The following is an 18,506-nucleotide window of genomic DNA, read 5'->3' on the forward strand; positions in this document are numbered from 1 at the left end:
TAAATTCCCTGGCATTTCCAGGTTTTACCTGACCAAATTGCCAAATTTCCCTGACCATTTTTGTAGAATTAATTAACGTTTTGAGGTAAAATCTTGAAAAATATTTATTATGTATTTTTAATACATCTTTCAAAAATTTATTTGCCGGATTTTTTTGGGGTCATTTTAAAATTCCCTTACTTTTTTTAGACCATTTTAAAATTCCCTGACTATTCCCTGACCATTTGAATCATTTTAAAATTCCCTGACTTTTCCAGGTTTTCCAGGTCATGTACGAACCCTGTTTTTTAAATTGACTGAACCTTTAAAAACGTCACGCGTTCAAAATATTTTTTTTTGAAATGACGTTTCAGACGTCCATGGAAACTGAATATTACAGGGATAACGCCATTCAATTCAGATTTTTATATTCCTAATCTTTTAAACAGACAATTTAATATTTCTCAGAACGCCCCGAATGTTTTTTAAGTGGTTCTTTGAACATTTGGTTAGTTTGTACATCCATTATAATATAATAGACCATTTTATAAAATACTACTTATGTGGTTATTTACTTGTGAAGGTTTGGCCTGATTTTTCATGAACCAGGGCGGCTCATTATTATCTTTTATCTGGCAAACACGCAACACTGGTTGGCTGGTCGATATAAAATATAACTAAATAAATGTAATATGTCTAGCCCGAATAAGGACGGAACATAAGTCAAATTCTTAAAGCAATTAGCACCATTTATTAGCAATAAAAACATTGAGATGCACTGATATGGGTACAGCCGATATATCGGCTATTCGTGACCGATATTAACAAAGTTATCTATCATAACAGTAGTGTATATGATAAAATCATTGTAAAAGAGGTTCAATACATTGTCATACCATTTTATTCTAATTTTTCGTGACAAAAAGTTTGCAAGAGATATCCGAATGTTTCTTTTCATTTTACGTGATATATTTTCTATCACAAATCGAATATCGTGGTTTTTTATTTGTTTGTCGAGAACTTCCTTACTTTTAAATGTTTTTCCTAAAAATATTTTTCTAATACCGGTATCGGCCCATAACGGCATCGCTTAAGCCGATATTGACCGATACCGATATTAGAAAATAGATCAATTTAATCGGTGCATCCCTACTAATGGTAATCCCTAAATATTTGTTTCCCAGTACTTTGTAAATTGGTTTATTGAGTAAATTATGTTGTAAAGAATCTGTCCCCCTCCTAGAGGGTTAACGTACGTAGGGGGGGGGGGGGGCAGGAAAACAAGTATTTCACCCCCTCCGCAAAATTTACGTCCCTGTAATATCTAACAACTTGATAAGATTAAAACCTCAAAAAATATAGCTTGAATTTTCCAAAAGTAAATATAGCAAACATTCCAAATGACCCACAAAACGTACCAAGTTCCCTGACCATGGCCAAAAGAAAAAACTCTACGAATGTAACAACGGTTGCGACAGCTCCAAACGGCTAAAAATAAGTGAAGAGCCGATTTGCTCTGATCATACGGGTCCGTCCAAACGCGCTTGGCAACAAAGAAACCGTCCATCATGGAAATGACGGAAGCGGCCGCTAGATGACGCCAGTTAACCCCCTCCAGAGAAAACCCTTGGTTTTTTATCGTTCTCTCGAATGGGTAAAGCAGGCGTTTAGCGCCTCCGTTTTCGAGAATGGCGTTACCTAGCGTTGCGCCGTAGCGAAAAGAAATAACTACCGAAATTACCTACCCATGAAATTTAGTCTCACCGCCAGGGAACACGTTATAAATAGGATCTCTTGTTTTTTTATTTCTCGGTTTTATGAAAAAATAACAATAGAGAACGCGGACGGGCTTCGAAACTAGTTCTTGTTAGAAATTGCAACGCCTGATAGCTTTGACTTTTATTCGGGGTTTACTTCCTTGTTCCTGACCGCCATCCGACTGGAGTTAGCGTGCTATTAGGACTACAGATATTCCGTTATTGGGAACGAACATTTCGATATTTTACGCAATACCGTAGATTGAAATCTAGAAATTATTTAGAATCATAACTAATCTAGTCATACAATGAGAACTTATATAGTTAGGGCAATTACCAATTCAAGTTATCATCTTCGTTCACGTTAATGGTCGAAGAAAATTTAATCTTAATTCTTAAAGTGGGGTGGCGGAGTGGTTAGCACTTTCGCCTCGCAGCAAGAGGAGCCGGGTTCGATCCCTACTACTATAAAATGTGTCAATTTAAATGAATAAAGGTGGTCAAAATTATTGTTAATTGAATTTAGTTGGGTTTGGTTAGGATAATCAAAAGGATGTGTAAGAAATCATGCTAAAGTCTAGTAGAAGCTTGTTAGAACTCGTTCAGATTCAAATTACCTGACTTCTATAATTTCCAAGAGATTTACCGTGACTCATTAAAAACCACAATCCCCGACTTATAGACAAATTCCCTGAATTGTATAAGTTCTTCGTGTACTGTGCCAACTATGTAGTAGGTTCTTCGTAAGCCTAAGCACGTTCTTTATAAAAAAAACTTTAAACAAAGAAGCAAATAAAACCGTTTGTGATTTTCGATATAAATTTAAAACTACTCTAATGAAACTTCCGAAAATAATTTCCCCCACTTTTCCAGGTTTACCCTGACCATTTTTGTAGAATAAACGAATTGTTTGAGGTTAAATCTTGCCAAATAGTTTTTAATAAATCTTTCAAAAATTTATTTGCCTGATTTGTTGTGGACATTTTCAAATTCCTTGACTTACCACCAACATTTTTGTAACCATTTTGAAATTCCTTCACTTATCCCCGACTTTTCGGAACAATTTTGAAATTCCTTCACTTATCCCCGACTTTTCGGAACAATTTTGAAATCCCTCGACATATCCCCGACTTTTCGGAACCATTTTCCAATCCCTCGACATATCTCGGATTTTTCGGGACCATTTCCCGTGACTTTTTTGAACCATTTTTAATCTTTTGACTTGGCCCTGATTTTTCGGAACCATTTTAAAATTCCCTGACATAACCCTGAATTTTTGAAACCATCGGACTTATCCCCGATTTTTTTAAACCATTTTAAAATTTCCCGACATAAAACTGAATTTTTGAAACCATCGGACTTATCCCTGATTTTTTTAAACCATTTTAAAATTTCCCGACTTTTTGAAACCGTATTCCAATTCCCGGACTTATCCCTAACTTTTGGGAAACCATTTTTAAATTCCCCGACTAATCCCTAACTTGGGGAAGCCATTTTCCAATTCCCCAACTTTAGAACGCTATTAAAGGACTGGCTTTACGATATAATTCCATTTTGTAGCAATGTAGGAATTTGAGGTAATTATTAAGAGTGGAGGTGGGCGAGGGTGTTGGTTTTCCCCGAACCACACCCAAGTTATTTAACACAAACATGGAAATGATCTTAGAGTACATTAAAAGGCACCACCCCCTGTCACCCCCCCCCCCTCTCTTTAGTAACAGATCTCTCTCTCGGCAACACTCGGCTCGACATGTATATAATCCTTTTTATTGACACGCAACCAACAACGTACAACTCGACAAAAGGAGAGTATACCTCGGCTTACGAAGGAAATCGATCCTCTTGGCATCTTACCGCGAGAAAGAATAATCTTTCCTTTAAGTTTCACCGAGAACGTACTTAGGGAATAGCGAGAACGTACGCGGAGATTCCATCAAAATCTAGAAAAAAGTTACAACAGGGTTCGTACAAAATTTCCGGAATTAAATTCCCTGACATTTCCAGGTTTTCCCTGACCAAATTGCCAAATTTCCCTGACCATTTTTGTAGAATTAATTTATTTTTTGAGGTAAAATCTTGAAAAATATTTATTATGTATTTTTAATACATCTTTCAAAAATTATTTGCCGGATTTTTTTGGGGGTCGTTTTAAAATTCCCCGACTTTTCCCTGACCTTTTGGAATAATTTTCAAATTCCCTGACTTTTCCAGGTCGTGTATGAACCCTGAAGTAAGAGTTTTCTCGATAAAAATACGAAACCAATTTCGACCAATGCTAAAATAAAATAAAATCTATATTTTAACTAAAAAGCTGACTTGAATTCTTAGTTATCGGGTCGCAAAAAAATTATTTATTCAGGGTTCGGTATAAAATTTTCCCTGACTATTTTATTACGTAAATGAAAGGTTTGAGGTAAATTCTGACGAATATTTTATGTAATTTAAAAATTACTTTCAAAACTTTATTTGCCTGATATTTTGTGGCCATTTTCAAATTCTTTCACAGAAAACTCGAAAAATCTGATAAAATAAGAAATTTGTAATCTAAGAAAAATCTGATAAAAATATAAAATCCAATAAATCAATTACAAATTTCCTAAGAGATTACTTTGCAAAATGAAGGAAAATATGGGATAATTCCATTGAAATTACAGGTAAATTATAAATTCCATAAAAATTAAAGGAAAATATAGGTTTCACGTACTTATGGAAGTGAAAATGCATGGTTTTAAAGGGAATTTAGTTAAGTTTAGTTAAAAATTAGTTAAGCGAGCGAAGAATTCTAATATTTCTAACTTTGTACATTTTGATATCAAAAGACAATTCCAACAGGTGAAACCGGAAACATTCTACAAATACAGAAACAAATTGAAAGTGTAATTGTAGGGAAAATTAAATATAAAATAGGGACCGAATCCGACCAAATTAATTAAATAAAATTAAAACTAACTATATTTTCTGACTTCTTAATTTTACGCAAAAGAAAATATACAACAGGAATAGAAACCTACTTCCAGTAAGAGTTAAAACTACCTCAACATTTAAGTGATCAAATTAAGGATAGTAATATTTAAAATGTAAGGATTACATCATAACATTACCGGAAGCGAACCGCCCTAACCATATCCCGAGATGCAATTTATATTCCTCAACTATATTTGTTCCTATAGATGGCGCTTAAGTTACCTTTTATGATGTGAATATCCTAACATGAATAGCCTTAAATGTTAAAAGTTTTATCAATAACTGATTTATACTTAAGCACTCAACTCTTCGAGCACTGCTCAACATAGTCATTACCCCTAAATATAAATAAATTTTAGATTTAATTTTAAATTATCCTAATATAGTGTTTAAAAATTTGTACATGGTCGTTAAATAAAGATAAAGACTATATAAACAAAAGTAAATGATCCTTGAAAAGCAACAACTGATTAGAAGTAGTTTCATGGCCACATCAAAACCTGACAAAACTACGTACTAGAAAAAGCAAAACCCATCACCAAAGATATCCAAACACGGTGAAAATGTCGTGGCCTGTAGCCACGTGGTTCTTTCCCATTGACGACAAAAAAGAAATCGGCAAGGTTACTTGAATAAAAACAAGGCCACGCGTAACCGACGGAAAAAAAAGTCCCAGAATGAAGATACAATCGGCGTCCTTAACCTTCCTTCAATGACAGAAGAAAAAAACGCCCTAATAAAGCCCTCAACGTTTTTCCTCAAAGCTAAAAGAAGCCATTGCTTTACTTCGTTTCACTCGGCACTTTCTCCCGGGGGTCGTCGCGTCGAGCGCCGCTAGACCGGAGACCGCGGAGCCCTCGAAGCCGCCGCTGATCAAGAGAGAGGTCTATGGCCTACTTCATAAAAAGGCCTTACACGATTTTTAACATCCAACCTTTCTCCCATTACGCTCGCCGCTTCCTCCTAACCTCCTCATAGCGGCGAAAATTCGACGTAAAAAGTAGAGGAAAAAAAACGTTTCCCCGTTCGAGTCATTTGTAAAGAACCGGGTAGGGGGGGGGGGGGAATGGGAGCCGAGGCTTAGTTGATAGTCTAAAGGACGCGTTGTTCGGTCGGGCCTCGCCGTTGATTGAACCTTTAGGTGGATATAGGGGGCGCGCGTCGGTCTGCCGTGGATGTGTGTCAAGGGAAAGGACGCGGCGAGCGCCCCACGGCGGCGGTCGGCGGCGTGTCGAAAGCGCGTTCCTCCGCGAGCTGAGGCTTAACACGGGTCAATTCAATCGAAGCAGACTGAAGCGGCCGCTTAAAGGCGTAATCCGAAAAATAATACCAGCTACGCCTTTGAGCAATCTCTTCCTAATAGGCTTTTCCCGTATAGCGAGAGGACGGTTTTCTCGCTGCCGTTATATCCGGAGCGCCCCTAGTGCCGACTTCTGTCGATGAGATTGTAAGCGATTGCGCCCCCGCGTATCGGGGATAAGACGGACTTACGGGGGCATTTGCCGGCTGTGCCGAGATTTAAAATGATTAGGCCTACCTACGACCGTATTGTTTTTAAATAGATTGTATATAAATTGTTTTTTCTTTCGATATTATTCCGTACCAAAGGACCGTTTATCGACTCTCCCTCGCGGCACGCTAACTTTATAAGCCCTAGGCCCGTTTATAAACACTCTTAAGCGATAAATTAGAGCGTTGGAAGGTAAATAATATTTTGAACAGGTACGTGTCGGGTTTAAAAATAAAAATCGACAGGAATTATTATAATAATAATTATAATTAATACTACAAATCAATTTGATAGTTGCAACTATACCAGAGGTATATAGTATATATCTTACAGGAAAGTGTGCATCTCTTTATCCTACTACAGGGTTGTTGATTTTTGATTTTTATTTAATTTATTTATTTAACGTTTTATGCGTCATTTCCTTGACAAATTGATTAACAATTTGAGTGGAACGGTAATGTGAAAACTCGGAACAACTCCTTCCGCGTTGAGTTTGCAAGTTCTCTCCCCACTGGTTTAAGGGGTTTCCCCCGAGCTCTTTGGTTTCCCCTTCCATAAAAACTTGTTTGAGGTTAACGGTAATAGTTAGTGTAGGGAGCTGTTGGCTCGCGTGGCATGAAGGACTTGCCACCACCCTCCTACACATTGTAAGTTGTAACCCGGCCATCTGAATAAATAGCTTTAAAAGTCGCTTGATGACTTGGGCGTAAGGTGGTGCCTTGGGTATTAGCCTAGCTGATTATGTTAACTAAAATTTAAATTTAATTAAAAACTATTTAAATGGATACTTATAACGTAAGAATATATTATTTACGTCTGACCATATCTATTGAATTAAAAATTTGCATTGATATATTAGACTACGCGAAAACCATAACAGATTACGTCTTAAGAAACAACAAACCTGATTTTTAACATTCCCCAGGATCAAGCGTGAACACTTATATCGTAAAAGATAATTTACTTCTGACTATACCTATTGGATTAGAAATTTGCATAGATACATTAGACTACGCGTGAACCATAACAGACGGCGTCTTAGGAAACAAACCTGATTTTTAACATATCTGGAAGGATCAAGCGTATTTCTAACAGAATCTCAAACCGTCAAACGCGCGACTAACGCCAAACTCGCCCTAACAAAAGCCGAGGTGAATCTTGTAGCTATGAAAACTACTTAAAAAAATGAACGGGGAGAATTTTGAGAACAGCTTTCGCGTAGATAAGCGGTTTAACTACAATAACACATACTATGTTCTAGCTGGCTTTCTGAAACGATTGGTTGAACGAGATACGGAGTTTTAACACCTGCTTCAGCACCATATGGCAAGCGGACCAGCCATTTTCGGCGCCCCCAAGCGGTTAAAATAAAATTACATTCCCAAAAAAAAATAGAAAACAACCTTAAAATTGGCTTACGAATGAGGCCTTTTACTTGGCGTCTATTTGAACAGGGTCAGAATTGAAAACACAACGCTTATTAACTTTACACAGGAACTGTCTTCGTAAGTGATAACGACGTCAAAGACAAATACTTAAATGAAAGCGGTTCTCGGCGTGCTTATCGAAACCAGATGGTCGTTTTGCAATCGCCTCAATATTATATATATATAGCGATAATATAAACAATTTCCCGCAGTTTACATTTCAACTTGTACAAAATAAATACAACTTTTAAAAGGCATTACAAATTAAAGGTTAACTTTTATTTTTTGCACACATTTTCGTGTTGAAATAATAACATATTTAGCGCCGCGAAGTGGTAAAATTGCCTTCTGAGCTTGTACACATTTCGGTGTTAAAATTATGAAGTATTTAGCACCGCGTGGTGGTAAATTTGCCTTCTGAGCTTATACACATTTTGGTGTTAAAATAATGAAGTATTTAGCACCGCGGAGTGGTAAATTTAACTTCTGAGCTTACATACATTTTGGTGTTAAAATAATGAAGTATTTAGCACCGCGGAGTGGTAAATTTAACTTCTGAGCTTACATACATTTTGGTGTTAAAATAATGAAGTATTTAGCACCGCGGAGTGGTAAAATTGCCTTCTGAGCTTATACACATTTTGGTGTTGAAATAATGAAGTATTTAGCACCGCGTGGTGGTAAAATTGCCTTCTGAGCTTATACACATTTTGGTGTTAAAATAATGAAGTATTTAGCACCGCGGAGTGGTAAAATTAACTTCTGAGCTTACATACATTTTGGTGTTAAAAATAATTACGTATTTAGCTCCACTTTGTAGTTTTATTAAGACCCAACGGAGAGTTACTTATGGCAAGCTTGCCGCAATATTCTCAGATTCAAATTCCCTGTTTTCGCTAACCATTTTAAGTTATTTTCCCTGACTTTTTAAGGCCAAAATTAGACAGTTTTTAACTTTTACATTTATTAGAAGTTAATAAATTTAATCAACTCATATTTCAGTACCAAAGTTATTTCAACGTTAAAAACATTTCAAAGATCTAAATAATAGCAGTATTTGCCATAGATCTAGAGTAAAATTACCTTAAAAAATGTCAAGATTAAACTGAATTCCCCGACTTTTAACAAATTCTCAAAATTCCCCGACTTTTTAGGCCTATTTTTAAATTCCCTGATTTCCCTGACGTGTGGCAACCATGTATGGTCCCTTCCGGGTTGAGTTTTCCCCAAGGTAGGAAGTGATGCTATCTTTTGGTGGCTGTTGGGAGGAGTAGCTGCACCCAGAAAAGTTATACTTTATGGAAAATATAATCATTTGATTAAATTTCTTTAATTTTTCTATTTTAATTTTTTAACATTCTTTGATAAATTGATTAAAAATTACACGCATCGGAAACAAATTAAAATTTATCTTATTTGAACTACTTCTAAGTTAAATGGCGTTGAAATGGAATATTTCCTAAAACTACTTGTGTACATTTTCAGAAATATATTAAAGTAAGCGATTTAAACCAATATTTGTTTGGTTTAAATTCCGTATTATACTTTAATTCTGGGAAAAGCAATTTTAAGTACTAATTAAAATTAATTTCAATTTTGGTTTACATAACCAACGCAAATTATCAATACATTTTTAGGTAAATATTCCTATATTCAAAGGTGGGTTAAAAGGTTGACCTACCCTGCGAAATTTTGTGTATATGAAGAATAATTTCCTGCCTCGCGTAGTTTGGAGTTTTTGGTTTAAAATTGTCCGCGTTTCAGATGACGTGTCCGTGTCACGAAATAGAAGTTTCTTATTGGTCTTTCGTATAAATTTGGATGGGTAGGTCGGCATTTTTACAAACCTTTTAATATAGGTGTATATAAACATAGCAATTAAAATTTTTAAAGAAATTACCATCGAACAAGGTGGTTAATTTTTTTATATCTAAAAACTAATCGTTTAATTTAAATCAGAATTTCTTATTTAATTTTAATAATGATAATCAGCCCAAGTCATCTAACGACTATTAATGCCTTTAAACAGGTGGCCGGGTTACCATGCTTAGGAGGGTGTTGGCAAGCCCTTCATGCCACCTGAGCCAACAGCTACCTACTCGTACAAATACCGTGTTCCGAAGTGGTAAATGTCAGGTGTCAAATAATGTGGCAAAAAGTGGTAAATTGCGACATGGCGAATAATATTTTACTGGCTAATATACCAAATAGGGGAAAATCATAAATTTTAATTAAAATAAAAAAAAACCAAAGAAAAAATATAGTTGTGCTATTTTAGACAAATAAACTGGATTAGTTGCCAGGTTTTGGGCTAGAAACCCAATTATAGCCCAATCTACTTATTTCTTTTGGCTATTTTTCAACAATTATTCGTCTGCTATATATCTTTAAGGTGTTTTTAATGGTTCTTTTGTAAAAAACTTAAACATTATCTCACATGTAAGTGGTGCTACATATCTGAAAGATATTATTTACATCATTTAAATTCATTTACTGATTATTAGTCACCATTTGTCACTTTATGCCACTGACATTGACTTTATTCTAAAAAAGTGACATTTAGGTAACACTGTCACCTAGTGCCACAAGCTGGATAATTTGGTTTTAAAATCCATCAACTATAAAACAGCGACTTAAAATAATAAGTGTTGTTTACCTGATCAGCCATATTGTTATTGTCGGATCCGTAAGAAGCGTTGTGATCGCGGCCAAAATGAAGCTGAAGGCCGTGATTGGTGGATGATCGAGCTAGGCTGTGTCCGACTGGCGAAGAGCGGCTCGGGGGCGGAGAAGGTTCGGCCGGCTCTGATATGTTTAAGGACAAGTCGAAATTATCCACCGGCTACAAACAAAACACAATCGAAATTAATTAACAAATTCAAACTACAACTGTAAAATTAACAAACTACACGGAAACAAACACTCTCTACCTGCGACTCAGCGAGTATTACATAGAATCCCCCCTCCCCCCCCCCACAGACAGACAGACAGACATACATACAGACACAAGTATCTCGTAAATTGACAGAAACAATGTTAACGCCGACGTGGCCAAGTCCGATTTATCGGCGTTTGAAATCGCCCAATGTTTGATAATAAATTACGGATGCTAGCAATACGTGCTCAATCACGTATATTCGAAAAGTTATTTGTATTTTAATTGTCGATTTGATCAAATAAAAAGTGGTCTTGCCCAACTTGTGAAAACGTTGCTCTAACGCCGCAAGACCCAGCAGCTTTATAAGTATAATTCAGCGCACGCGCGATTGGCACGCGCGCTAGAAAAACCTTTATTCGTCTGCCGACTGTAGCGCGCGCTCGTTGACGTAAAAGCAACATTTAAACAAGAAGGCTACGTTACTTTATTGCAATATTTTAATCAATACCGCTGATACACGTATAGTGTACTGATTAAACAAAACTAAAACACTGTTTAATTAAGAGCTTTTGTCAGTCGAAATGGAGCCCAATTTTACCCTACACGGCACTTTAAAAAAGTGCCAATAAACTGATGAAAGGCATTAAGTATTATCAGAAGTTTATAACAAATCTAATGAGATAAGTATCCAACTAGGCCTTTAAAATGTAACACGTATCGATGCATCTATGAAGGATAGACGTTGATTCCATAAAATGTTAACCGTTACAACAGGGTTAAATATTTTTAAAGGAAAAATAGGATTATATTTCTAAAAATATAGGACTTTATAGGACTATTTTTACAAAATTATAGGATTTTATAGGACTTTATATGCTATTAATTTACTAACTTTATGCATTTAAAAACCAAATCCATATTTAGAGAAATAAATCTTAGATTTTCACTTAAAAATAGAAAATATTTAACCATTTTATCACAAAATATACTAGTAGCTAACAATGTTAACAATAACAAAAGTATAGACTAGAATGACTTGGTATAGGAATTTATCCTATAGCTAAATCTAGCTATTTCACTGCGTGGTGGATTTGAATTGGGCAAAATATCAAAATTATAGGGTTTTATAGGACGTTTAGGGGATTTTGCTAAAAATATAGGATGTTATAAGACATTTTTGAAAATATAGGATTTATAGGAATTATAGGACCTCTGGGGGCCCTGGGGTTGCCACAAAAAATTCCCTGTTTTCGCTGCCCACGTTTATAAATTTCTCATTTTGGAACTTTATAGATTATGTCTATCAGATATTACTTTTATCAGATTTTTATTTTTAGTGTAGGCCTACTTTCAAACTTTTTTTAAACCAAGTTAATGTTTCAAGAGAATAACATTAAGATTGGTAGATAAATACTTCTCTTGTAAAAGATATCATATACTTCTGTTATTCTTAATCGTTTCTCTATTTTTAATCATTGGTTAAACGAAAGTAGAGCACGTTTTTAATAACATGCATCGCGTAAATGAGTCTGAACTAACCCAGGACTTAATATCGTCAATACTAGCTCTATTTGACGAGGTAATATTTAGAAAACCTTGCGTGATATACTTTGGATACATGTCCGGAAAATTAACTACCAAAATGGTTTAGATTGACAGCGTAAATTGATGAACCGCGTTTATATTCAAGTCGATTTGATAATTTTTGAACATTTAACGCATCTCTATCCCGTCTAATAGATTAATTAATTGCTTGTATCAGTGGCGGTGAATATTTATATTATTAAATGAAATATTTGGTATTGAAGGAGAGTACGAACTAAATCCTTAAAGTTTGGTTTTTTTAATATAACTAGCGCCATACTAACAAGGAGACGACCCGAGGTGATAATCACTGATTTTGTTCAAAGTCGGGTATAATGTACACCTCTATGTAACTTGAAAAACCTACAAGGGAAAAGTTGCGACGGGCTTTCGTTTTGCCATGGCAACCGAAAACGTTTTTGACAACATGATTTGGAATTATTTCCATTGAAAATAACATGGGAATCTGAAGGATTTTACGGGTCCCCCCCCCCAATTGACCAAATTGCATTTAAACTTGACTAAATTTAATTTTTAAAATCCATTTAATTTTTTTTTAACGGTTTTGAAATATTTAAATTTTTTTCATTTTTTAAAATCCTTCAGATTCCCATGTTATTTTCAACGGAAAAATCCAAAATCACTTTGTCAAAAACGTTTTCGGTTACCATGGCAAAACGAAAGCTCGTCGCAACTATTCCCTTACAGGTTTTTTAAGGTACATGGAGGTGTACACTATACCCGAGTTTGAACCAAATCGGTGATTATCACCTCGGGTCGTCTCCTTGTAAGTCAAAATCATTATATTAGTACCATTAAAAATTTTAAAAATTTAAATAAAATTTGAATACACTTTAAATTCAGGTTGAGATTTTTATCACTTCTTAATACCCAAAATATTATTCACTTTTTACCAGTGGTACTAGTATATATTTTTTGGAAACGCCAATAAATATTCATTAAACAAAACCAACAATTAAAATTGGGAACAATTTACTTTGAATTAGGTATGCTTTTTTAATAAATTGCCATAAATTCGTATACTACATAATTTAAAACTCAAATTCAATTTCAATCAATTAACCTTAATTTTTAAGCACTTTTTTCCGGATTTTATCGAGAAAAATATTTAGGCTTCTATGATTTCTTTAAAAAATCTTTTAAAAAAAGGAAATTTTATAAGTCCCTCAAGCGGTTAGTCTCTAAAAAACAATTCAAAAGGTCATAACTAAAAGAACGATTACCGTAGAGTTTGGTCGCTAAAAATTGCTCATTTTACAAACGTTTAGTTTTAAAAGGGGAATTATAATTTAAGGTTTGAAACAATGCTAAATTGATTACAATGGGTTCCACGTTTTCAAGGTCGACGTGTTTTTGCAATCTAATAAATTAAGCCGCTACTACGAGCCAATGGTGTAATTAGGTAAAGGTAGATATTTTTCGCAAGAGGCACACGAGAGAAAAAAATGACTTAAACCAGTTTTAATTTTTTTAATAAAAATCATACGGGTCGAAATATATATGACGAATTCCAACCATAACGAAAAACATTAATTAACTCAATTATAATTAATCCCTAAATTATGATGTACGTTGGTATACGTTAGTAATTAATTTCTATGGGTATTTTCTCATTAAAATTAATACCAAATTTGTAGTCATTAGTAACCCAAGGTCATTATACCTTTGTCTGTTACCATACACTGGTATGTTTAATATCAAAATAACTGCTATAAAAAGCCCTTTAAATTTTTCTCTATTAAAAACTCTATAGCTAGTTATTAAGTATTAATTATAGTTATTTTCGTGTATATACGAAAGGGCTCTCTATATGATTATAGATTATTTATGGCAGACGTGCAATTTTAATTTGACCGAATTAAATTATCAGTAAGAGCACGACCAAATATATACCTTCATTTGAATAATTACCCCAGTGTTTAAATAACAATATTACTTTTACGGGTTTAAATTAACAAAAACATAGAAATATTGATTTGCGCGTTCGTAAATATATTGTTACTAAATTATGGGCAATATTAACGATACGATTTCAGATAGAATAGATATTGATTTCGGGACGATATAACCATAAGTCTATAATATTTTCTAAAAGTATGACACCACCTACGCTTCACATGCAAAGTCAATGTCTTCCATTTCACCTTTACACGCAAATTTTCCGCGCGTATAGATCAACATTCCTTTAGCGCTTGAACTAGATTTGGTTTCTTAAGTTGATTAGTTAATGTGCTATAACTCAAGGCTAGCGTTTCAACGAAACCAACGTATTTAGCTTCGGGGGGTTTCGCTGATTTAATTAAATTGATAACCTATCAAATTTAAAATTATTTTAAGGAGAGTGAACTTCATAATTGAAAAGTACTGAAATTCGATAATGTAAAATTCATACGAAACTTTCATTATTTAGGTCCCGTTCGACGGCGGAAAGGGTATCGCCAAAGTCCCGTTCGACGGCGGAAAGGGTATCGCCAAAGTCCCGTTCGACGGCGGAAAGGGTATCGCCAAAGTCCCGTTCGACGGCGGAAAGGGTATCGCCAAAGTCCCGTTCGACGGCGGAAAGGGTATCGCCAAAGTCCCGTTCGACGGCGGAAAGGGTATCGCCAAAGTCCCGTTCGACGGCGGAAAGGGTATCGCCAAAGTCCCGTTCGACGGCGGAAAGGGTATCGCCAAAGTCCCGTTCGACGGCGGAAAGGGTATCGCCAAAGTCCCGTTCGACGGCGGAAAGGGTATCGCCAAAGTCCCGTTCGACGGCGGAAAGGGTATCGCCAAAGTCCCGTTCGACGGCGGAAAGGGTATCGCCAAAGTCCCGTTCGACGGCGGAAAGGGTATCGCCAAAGTCCCGTTCGACGGCGGAAAGGGTATCGCCAAAGTCCCGTTCGACGGCGGAAAGGGTATCGCCAAAGTCCCGTTCGACGGCGGAAAGGGTATCGCCAAAGTCCCGTTCGACGGCGGAAAGGGTATCGCCAAAGTCCCGTTCGACGGCGGAAAGGGTATCGCCAAAGTCCCGTTCGACGGCGGAAAGGGTATCGCCAAAGTCCCGTTCGACGGCGGAAAGGGTATCGCCAAAGTCCCGTTCGACGGCGGAAAGGGTATCGCCAAAGTCCCGTTCGACGACGAAAACAATCATAAAAGTCCAGGCGGAACCACGTGTATAATTAATTTTAAATTAAATAGTCCTAAGGTTAAGTAAAACCATTTCTTACCGATCATATCGTTCTATAATTAGTAGGCCATTCTAACGGTTAAAAAAATGTACTTTGCTTCGAGGTCTTATCTTTCGATAAAATATTTTAGATAAGATGCTTGCGTTATATTTACATTATTATTCGCTTATACGTGTAATATAAATATTGGCTCAAAGTAATTTGTATTTTATATTACATTTATGTAATCAGCGTTTTATTTTATTTACGAAAAACAAAGTTTGGTTACAACGTACACGAGATAAAAAAAATGAGAAAAGCCAGCCTCACCTAAATATTTCGCTAATGAAGCTTGGAAATTATGTCACACAATTTGTTTAAAGACACGGAGGAACGCTGATTCGAAAATTGAGGCCAACAGTTGTGCCTCAGCGGGCAACTAAACATACATTGATAAATTGATATGGGGTTATAGAGAAACTAACATCTAGGGTTGCTTTCGCGCACGACAAAAAAACGTTAATCGGGTAAGCCTATATTACCAAGTATATTGAAATAACAAAGGCTATTACTGGGCCTCGACAGTAGCTAAACACGCATATCACACGTGTTTTAGCATCTGACTTATTTGTGTCTTTGATATTTTTCATTTCTCTCAACGGACGCCACGCAGCCCGAAAAAAAAGTACGAGAACACGCGCGAGCAGCTGATAGTCGCGAACCGAGGCTTAGCGAGTATTTCGCGTCAAATGTAAACTTAAACAATTTGCAATGCAAATAAACTCACCCAAGGGGAGAGGCACTTGATCTGCATCGAATATCACAGTTTTATAACGACAATAAAAACGAAATGTAACTTAAAATGAAGTCCTACGAAACGTTAAAACAGCGAGTAAAAACCACGCGCGTCCGATACTTTATGGCGCGGCCATCTTTAAAAATATTGTTTAAAAAAAACGGGGAAGGGGAGAGCGAGAGAGGGAACCGCAGCGCCGAAGGCGACGAAATCGAAAACGAGGAAAAATTTGTCGAAAAATAAAATCCGGGGTAGAAAAGCGGATTTATTTTACCCAACTGACATTGTAAGCGTTTTTCTCTCGATTGAGTAGCTCAAATTTATTCCACTACCCTATAGAACTGGTCCAGAAACATATTTTTCAGACGTTCGAAGGAAATATTTTAACATTATTCCTCTTTTCACGACCGAGGCCTACGAAAGACGCAAAAAAAAAACCTGGTACGAAAGCTGATGCCCACGCGGGACATGGTTTTCCGTGACTTTAAAAAGCGTAATTAGCCCTAATTAAAAAACAGCCTGCAACCTTCTAGCAAAGATGGATGATTAAAAATAATTGTTAATTGCGGTTTTACTCACCCCCGTTGTTAAATAATAATAAAAATTATTACTCCCACAATTATATACAAAGGCTTAAATTGGATGGGTTTTTTATACTAGATAAATTGAGTGCAATAACATCGTACGGTTTATAGTCGTACCTAAAAGTTCACGCAGTTGGAAAAACGTAAATTCAAGTTAGTTTTGAAGTACAGCTTTCGAAGAAACCCCTCTTTTACAACAACAGTTGAGAAGCAATGAAAAAAATTACCTGTCAAAAATGACCAAGAAATGAAAGAAAACTGGTCTTTATGATGCTATTTTTTCGTATTTCAACAATAAGACGGGATTATTCCCAATGTCATTCACCTCCGAAAAACTACTCGAAATGTTTTAGGTTGTTTTTTTAACGAATACAAATCTTGTGTATTTTAGCCCCAGGCTATACCGTTTTTTTCTTGGTACTTTTATTTTTATTTAAACCCTATCGAACTGAACGAACGTTTAAAAAAAATTTAAGTTTATTTCCTAAGGTACCATTATATTTTTGTTATGCCATGGTGAAATAAATAGAAAATGATTCTTAAGTGAAGGCCCAAAAACCGTTTCTTTAGTTTTTATGGGCCATCTAGCAAGAACAACACATACACACGAGAATGATTCTCTCGGAGAGCGCTAGAGGGCGCGTAAGTTGCCGCTACAGCGCGCAACAAGATTAACTCGAGAAATAACTATAAATCTGGCTGAAAAAAAATCCTCAAGCGCCCCCCCCCCCCCCCCGTTTTCATTAAGCTATCAAAATAATAATGGCTTTCATCCCCCCCGTTTCGCTTATATTAAGCAAAAACTAACAACGATAATTTAAATTCGTCCATTTTTCAGCCATCTTTTTTTGTTTACTTTTTTATTCTTCCTTTTATATTTCGTGCCTTTCAAGAAAAATTTCGTTAAAAAACAGCGTTGAGTAAATGAGGTCTTATCGCGACTAAAATGCATAAATTTTCTCCAAAAACCCTTTTTATTGCGTTCTTTCTCATCCGCGGTGTGGCGCTATTTTCCCGCCAAAAACCGTGGCAGCTGCCATGTTAGGCTTAGCGCGAGCTTATTGGCCCGCTTAAATTGAAACGAAAGCGAGAACGATATAAAAACGAGCCGTTGTGTCCGACTGCCTCAATTTGTAACGCGAAAAATCGCGTGAAAACGGTTAATGAAGGTATTTCTATAAACATAAGCCTCGGTTTTAGAATAGAAAAGAGTTAAGCCTCGGTTTCGGTTTAAAAAAAAGTATGCGGACGGGGATGGAAAGGGGGGGTGCAAGTTTTCTAAGCCTCGGCATCGTGGATTCCAGTAGAACACGAGATTGCTTTCGGCCAGAAAACATTATTTGTGTTTCTAATCTAGCAACGGTTATTTAAAGTCTCTTCAGAAAACGTCGGGGGCGGGGGAAGGGGGTGGAACGGGGTAGATGCGGGGGGGAGGGGGGAAAGAAAAAGCTTTCAGAATTGAAAGAGAAGAATTTTCAGATGCAAAGGGTGGTATAAAGGGGGGGACTTTCCAGATTAAAGTAGGGGTGCCGAAGGGGTCGGCAACGAGGGAAGGGGGAGGGGGCCACGTGGGCAATGTACGCTCTAACCGGGGGGGGGCGGCGGGGGGAGGGAATATTGATTGGTGAAATTGCTTCGACTCTGTTGCTTTTACAAGGAGCGCCAACTAGTATCGTTGTACAAGCAAAACTGACACAAAATGAATAGACTGTCAGTTGCTAAGTAACGGATGACGTAAGGCGTACGTCATCCGGAATAGGGATGAGGAGGAGGAGACTGAAATAAAAATGGAACCGAGATTTCCCTCTCATCTCCGCGCCAACCTGTCCGTTTTGAAGTGCTGGCTCGACTGACAGAACG

General features: G+C 36.4%; 1 protein-coding gene across 8 annotated transcripts in view; it reads right to left on the minus strand.

Moving 5' to 3' along the window:
- The window catches only part of LOC149953533 (TOX high mobility group box family member 4-like), a 108,455-nt gene that overhangs the window by 21,075 nt on the left and 68,874 nt on the right, over nucleotides 1-18,506 (minus strand). For 5 of the 8 annotated variants that reach the window (XM_090168890.1, XM_090168889.1, XM_090168887.1 and 2 more), the window contains exon 2: nucleotides 10,294-10,479. In XM_090168890.1, the coding sequence (XP_090025016.1) occupies nucleotides 10,294-10,479 (186 nt within the window). Of the gene's footprint in view, nucleotides 1-10,293; nucleotides 10,480-15,596; nucleotides 15,741-16,053; nucleotides 16,489-16,873; nucleotides 16,993-18,506 lie in introns of those variants that run through there. The other 3 variants (XM_090168891.1, XM_090168888.1, XM_090168892.1) reach the window with 3 other exon arrangements.

Source organism: Leiobunum rupestre, chromosome 3 (genome assembly GCF_980474605.1).
Source record: "Leiobunum rupestre chromosome 3, qqLeiRupe1.1.hap1, whole genome shotgun sequence".
NCBI lineage: Eukaryota > Metazoa > Arthropoda > Arachnida > Opiliones > Sclerosomatidae > Leiobunum > Leiobunum rupestre.